General features: G+C 38.5%; 1 protein-coding gene across 1 annotated transcript; it reads right to left on the bottom strand.

Moving 5' to 3' along the window:
* Positions 1-3,652: 3,652 nt before the first annotated feature.
* On the bottom strand, positions 3,653-4,486 carry LOC148867787 (uncharacterized). Its single transcript, XM_088976061.1, has one exon. It carries the CDS (start codon positions 4,300-4,302, stop codon positions 3,808-3,810), a length of 495 nt encoding a protein of 164 aa, XP_088832187.1. The 5' UTR covers positions 4,303-4,486; the 3' UTR covers positions 3,653-3,807.
* Positions 4,487-7,300: the final 2,814 nt, after the last annotated feature.

Below are 7,300 nucleotides of genomic sequence, written 5' to 3'. Positions count from 1 at the left end.
GTAGATGATATTGCATAAACTTATGGGCCTATAGTTGTTAACATTTTCAGGGTTCCCATTTTTTAGGATGAGTGTGATAAAGTTTTGTTCAGAATTCAGCACAATTTCCTAGAGTGGAAGAAAGCCTTGACAGATTTACAAACGGAATCTTTTGTGATGTCCCAGAAGTTTCTAAAAAATAGGGCATTAAGACCATCTGGACCAGAAGGTTTAAGATCTTTGATTGATTTAAGAGCCTCAACAATTTCCTCATCAATGACCTCCCTAATAATTGATTTATTTTGATCCTCAGTTGTACGTTTATTGATCTCTTTAATAAAGTCATGTATTCCTCTTGTCCCATATGTTTGAAATCTCTTTTTGAATTTCTCATAAAAGAAACATAATACTCCCTCTTGATCTTCAATTCTTTCACCCTTGTCATTTTTAATAGCAGTAATTTTGTTTCTAGATTTTTTTATAATTGCTGAATTATGAAAAAACTTATTGTTTTTATTCCCTAAGTTTAACCCACTTGATTCTTGATTTTTGTGCACAATACGCTTCCTCTTTAGTAAGAATATTATTTAGTTGTTTTTGCAAGGCACCTTCCAAGTTCTACAAAGATCTATTATTATTTTCATTCAACAAACATTTTTGGACATCTTCAAGAGAGTTTAAAATGTTTTGTTTTTTCTTAAAAATATTTCCAAAGTGTTTTTCATTCCAAATTTCCAGCATTGTCGCCACTTTATTTCTTCTCTTTACGAATTGGATTGCTTTAGATACAGAGCATTCAACGTTCCAAGCTTTAGATATGACCTCTTGCACACTCGGATCTAAGCACCACATCTGTTCGAATCTAAAGGGCCTCAGACCTTTATATTGAGGAGGGTCCATATGAAAGATGAGGGGAGTGTGGTCTAAGGAAAGGAATGGCAAATTTTGCAGGGTTCTATTTGGGAAAAGTCTCCTCTAATCATCGTTAACAAGAGTCCAATCCAAACGCTCCCAAGTGAATTTATTTTTCCATGTGAATGGGAGACCCTTCATTTCCAACTCCATAAGGTTATAATCATTAAGGAGCTGGTTGAAATCTCTTGTTTGGCTCGCCATGACCTCTCTCCCTCTTTTCTTATTATCACTTATCTTGAAAGAATTGAAATCACCAAAAAGGCACCAACGCTCAGTTATTGAATCCCAAATGCCTTTAATCCATTTTCAGGCAACTCTTTGTTCAGATTTATTAGGGGGTGCATAAACAAAATCACCAACAAGGCACCGTTAACGGGAATTCTATCGTTAGGTGAGGTAATTCCATTGAATCGGATACAAAAGGACAAAAAAATCCAATTCTTTGAATCATTTGGAGATTTTCGAATTTCCTCTCATTTTCTCTTTTCCTCTGCCGAGACTTAAAACAGATGCTTCCTACCTGCGTCCGTGTACGTGACATGCACCGGCGGCGATAAGAAATCAACTGACGATCATCAGTCATCGTCATCATCTTTTTCTTCTTCGTATTCTCGTATTTGTGTCGAACTCCAGGACCGAAGTGTAGAATTCAAGAGCGCCAATAAAATTACGATGAAACAATGGCATTGCAGTATCTCTACAGCCATCAACGTCCACGAACACGATGATCTAAGGTGACATCCGTGAGAGAACTTAGAGGAATGCTGGGATGGAATTGGAAGTATTGAGATGCCTAAAAATAGTTGGAGAGAGATTAATGGCGGACATCTCACTATTGAGACACTTGATAGAGTCGAACACTATGACTTCAAAAACATGAATGATCACGAAATCAATATCAAATCGAATTCCGAGTTCACGCGTGAACTGACAGAGATTGTCCTTTATCATGTTCGCCTCAGGAAACGATTCTGCTGGTACAACAACAGAATTCGAAGAGAGGAGGGAGGAACGTTGCGAGACCTGGACTTGCTTGCGATCGCTTGAATGAACAACGACCATTGACCTCCGAGCCCAATCTCGAAGTCTATTATGTGTATGAACATGGCTCCACCAACAGCCTCTAAAAGCGCCTGATTAGCGATGAAATTCGCAAATTGAACAACGGGAGAGATATACTAAAGGGCCTTATAGGCTATGATCTTGTAAATTATCTCGGATGAAGAGAGAGAGAATAGTCAATCCGGTTGGAGCCAGTGAGACGCGAAACGAGAGCTTCTTTGAAATAAAACGCAGCTCTCTAAGCGGCTATTCCATTGGAAATTGCAGGCTGATTGAGCCGCTCCAATATCATCAGTGTGGACTGTGATTCCTTGGATCCGAAGCACCCAGCAGCTTGAAAGAGCTGATCCAACTGTAAACAATCGAATTCGATCCCCTCTCCATTGTTGCTCCTAATCTGATGAAAATTGTTCGGCAGATTGAGATAAGTCGGACCGAAGTTTGTAGAGGCGCCGGTCCAACCGGATTGCATCACCTAACACTAAATTCCCGTTAAAATTAGTCAATCTTTAAGTTGACGATGTGGTAATTTCTGGTTGCTAGGTTCACGCTTCTCGTAAACCCACGTATTCACAACTTGCGACCCCGCCGTGTATTGGGAACTCTCTTGGATGAGACCAAATCAGTCCCCCACACCATCCCACGGCACATCTCTGTGGTGTATTGGATGATAATCCTATAAATGATGATGTCATCATGGAGATGCTCTCATTATACAGCCAAAATGTCCTGTGAGATGTTATGGGGGGCTGATATGAACTCTCCAAGATGAGACCAAATCAACCCCTCACAAGATTGTCTCTCATAACATTCTACAGCACATCTCCGTTGTGAATTGGGAACATCTCCCGATGATAATCCCATAAATGATGATATCATCATCAGGAAATGTTCTCATTACACGGTGGAAATATACTGTGCGACATTGTAAGGGACAATCTAGTGGGGGGCTGATTTGAACTCAAGGCAAAGGCATTTGGCGATTAACCATTAACACAGCGGAGCAAGTGAGCAATAACTTCGTCTTGAAACCTGATAAGTCCACCTCGCAATTTTGTGTGCATTTTGGATTGGGCCCAGCCCAAACCCAGCCCTAGTGGCTTCGGTCATGTTGCGTTGTGGGTACTCCATTGTTCATACAAAACCTTGCATTTTGTATTATTTTGTACGTATTTATTTGCATTTTTACTCACTTTCAAACTGAGCCTCTCTCTCTCAACAATCCCTTTCTTTTCTCTCATCCCTGCAATTTTATCTTCCCTCTCTCTTTTTTTGAATAAGTCCAATCGTGTACCTGATCAGCTAAACTCACTTGGTGGTGACCATGCGGCACCGTGAGATACACAGAGAGTTATTTCTCAAACATCTCCATTCCCCTCAATTTTTTACCTTTATGTTTCAAAACAAACACAGTTTAAATGTAAAATATTAATGGTTGGCTTGGTGCAATTTGGGAAGAAATATGTTGGAAGAGAAGAAGAATTTAAAGCAGTGATGCTGTTCTTGGTTTGAAAGAAAAAATAGGGACCTTTTCTTTTAAACCAAACATAGCCTAAAACGAAACCGGCCACCAGTGAAGACGATCGAGTTAAAATGAAATGGGAATGAATTTTGTTTTAAGAAGAGGATGCATATATTGCATGTTTTTAATTTAATTTCCACCTTCTTGGTGGAGATCCTACTAATAGCCCATGGATGAAAATAAGACAAATTTATTCAATTATTGGAGGGATTATTATTGGGTGGGTTAAGAAAAGTCGACCCATGCACACTTAAAAAAGGAGAAAAAGCAGAATAACAAACGTACAGAGAGAGAAAGCTAGCGAGTTCATTAATCAGGCTTTCACTTCACTACTTGGCATTTACTGTAATTGTGGCATTAGCTTCCTTGGTTTGCTTCGCTTCCTTATTGACCTCCTCCTGGATCTCGAATGCAGAAACAGGAAAGGTTCTGGTCATACCCGTCGGAGTCTTGAAGGTGATCTTGCCGGTGGGTGGATCGTCGACGTAAATCTCGCTTATGGTGACCCAGATCAAGAGCTCCTTGGCCTTCACTCCGGTCAGCTTCTTGATCCTGCTTTTCTCAACATGGGCTGTGACATAGGGTGCATAGGACACTGGCTTCCCAATCGACTTGAATTTGTGCTCAGTCTTCTTCTTCTGTTTCAGCCAAACGAAGCCTGTTTCCTCTATGTACCCACATTCTTCTGCATCTTTTACTGGGAGGAGACCACTAGGCAATCCTACCTCCCTCAGCAACAGCTGGAATTTCTCTTGACAAACCTCATCTCCAACATACACCTCAGCTTTGGCTCTAATTTCTGGTGTGATCGGAGACTTGTCCATCTATCACAAACTTCACTCTCCTCTCTTAACTCTTCAAGGCCTACTCTCCTTTCCTCAGTTGGGCTAAATTTTTATAGGAGAAAGCCACGAATCTGCTCCTTGTTCTGGGATAGATTTACTCATTATGCCATTGTGTCTCCAGACAAGGTGGGTGTAGGGGTGTCATCGGTTTTGGGTTAAAAACCGTCCAAATCAAAATCAATTTGGATAAACTAATAAGACATATTGAATTAGGCCAGTTTAGATTAATGGTGTAAAATATGAATATGGGTGTCAATAAATCAGACTTAGGTTGGAACCAATCTAAATTAAAACTAATCTGAACAGGTTGAATGGACCGGACATTGAATTAGACCGATCCAAAATGGTCTAAATAATCATCGGATTGGATTGGACCTATCCATCTGTAATAGATTCATACTGGATCGGACTAAATCCGATCCAATTGACACCCCTAATTGAATGACTGAATGGGGCCTCGTACCACAAGAATCCTCGTGCGAAGAGAAATGTAAATAACTCTGTGACAAAAATAATTTATGGCTTAGTGGTCATATCATGTATGTGGACTTTTGTTTGATGTTTCGGTGATGATCCTTCAACCGTGGGCCCCCTCCATCACATTTCACACACGCAACAGTGGGCCTTAATCGATGACTCGTCTCGATCAACAACAGGTACCCTAGAGTCTAAACCGATTTCCATAAACGCCCATGTGATTGGTTGGGGAGTTGGGCCAATAAGCCAATTCCAATTAAATACCACAAACAGCAAAGCAATACACACATCATAATAAATTAATAAAATGGGGGGAGAGAAGGAGAAGGTGGGTTGTGAAGTGAATAGTGATTAGTTAATATTAAATAATAAAAGCTTAGAATTGGAATCACCAAATAGGCTGACCAACTGGGTGCCCACCAGCAACAGAAACCCATCGTCCGAACCGATCATCGACATTTTTTTTAATCCTCCACGGTTGAACATCTGTTCCAGAACATCTCCTTGTGTCCTGTCATCAGCTGGGAAAGTAGGAAGAAAAAATTAATAAGCTAATTGACTCCTCAGTGCAAGCCATCGGAAAGCTACTTGCAGCTCCCATGTTTTAACACGTACTTATAATACATTTAATGCTTTATTCATTCATCTATACGAGCAATGCATTCAATTACTTAAAATTATAATAGTATAATTTAATAATCTGAACAAGAAGAAGAAAGAAAATCTGGTTGGTCACCAAAATTTGGTGGCAATGGGATGTGATCCCAAGTTCCTTTGTATTGAGTTTTTCTTTTTGGGAAAATTAAATTAGATTTAGTTTGACTAAAAAGATAGGAGGTGATTTTTTAATTTGATTTTTTTAAAAGGAAGCCAACCGAACCAACCGAACCCATTAATTTGAGTTATTTCACTGTCGGTTAGAGATTCGATGACTATATCTGGGATTTATTTCGCAAGTCTTCACTACAGCCAGTCAAAAGCCTTAGGGTCAGTTTGGAAGGAGTATAAATGCAAATATGTAGAGTGTAAAATCTTATATTTTGTATTATTTTGTATGTATTTATATTATATATATTTGTATTTATATTCTTTTTAAATTGAGCCTTAATTATTTAGCCAATTGATACCGATAGTAAATATAGGCGATGGATATGACCAATCCAGATCTCCTACTCTTAACAAACCTCATGTAAGGAAGATGTTTCAATGTGTGGCTATAGTATCGTATGGGTAGTTGTAGATAGAGTTCTTGCAGATAGAAGATCTGAATGACTTTCATGATTCATCTTTTCATTCGAATCAGCAAAAGTTGAAAACTGGTTCGTGAAGGTTAATTTTGATGTCGTGGTCAAGTCTGAATTGGTGGGGCTTAATGTCGATGACACAGGCAGGAGGCAGCAATATTTTGGGTAAATAACCCAAAAATGTAAACCATTTCCCCATGTGCTTTTTCACAAATCCTTTAATTTTTCCTATACTTTTATGTTAAAGAATAAAAACCCATTCATTGACATCACCTACCAGTTTAAGCTTTTAAGTTGAACACTCTTTGAGATCGCTTCAAAACCTCTTTAACCAAATGGTCTGGTGCTAGTTTAAGCATAGGATATGGATGGGTTTGTACTTATCCACACTTCAAGCCCAATAGGCTTTTGTGAAGAGGGCATGTTAGAGAATAAAATTCTGTTTAGAGACAAACTGTTCTTTGATATTTAGAGAATAAAAATCAACACCCCTAGATGTGGGATGATTAATAAAATGCTAAGGTGGCAATCCCTCCACTTGGAGTAAATTTCAGGGTTAAAAAAAAAGTTACCCCATAAATTCCTTATTTGTATTTTTAATTAAGGGGATATTGAATAACATCCCAACCATGTTGTCAAACACCCTAAAAAGAATACTGATTGTAATTACTCTTTTACCCCACAGCCTTGTTAATGTGTCATGCACATGAACTTCATTACAATCCAGGCTGTTTTGTGTTGGGGTGCAATTTAGGCTACATTTGGTATTCCTTATTTTAAGGGCTTATCTCTTTTTTACAGTTAAAATGACCATATGAACACTAAGGTTTTTGTAGTTAAAATGCCCTTATGAGATTTTTAACTACAAAAAGGAGATATGTCCTTAAAATAAAGAATGTCAAATGTAGACTTAGGCAGGCTCAAGTTAAGAATGGCAATGGGGCGAGTTTGGGGCAGGGATCATATTCCTCGTCCCCAACCCCGATTCTGAAATTAACCCCCATCCCCGTCCCCAATCCCCGTTGGGGATAAAATTTGTCCTCCATCCCTGATCCCCGACGGGGATGGGTTCCCCGTGGAGACCCAAATCTCTAAAATGCTTTCAGATAACAGTATTTTTTAAAATAAATAAAAATTATAAATTATAAATAATATTTAAAATATATTTTGATATATATAATATTACAGATAATATAATAATATATTTAGTAAAAATATACATATAATATGTATATATATATAATCGGGGTCGGACG

Source organism: Nelumbo lutea, chromosome 3, assembly GCF_056320005.1.
Source record: "Nelumbo lutea isolate HS-2025 chromosome 3, American lotus-T2T, whole genome shotgun sequence".
Classification (NCBI taxonomy): domain Eukaryota; kingdom Viridiplantae; phylum Streptophyta; class Magnoliopsida; order Proteales; family Nelumbonaceae; genus Nelumbo; species Nelumbo lutea.
Note: the sequence above shows the minus strand (reverse complement) of the source record. Positions and strands in the feature narration are given on the sequence as shown.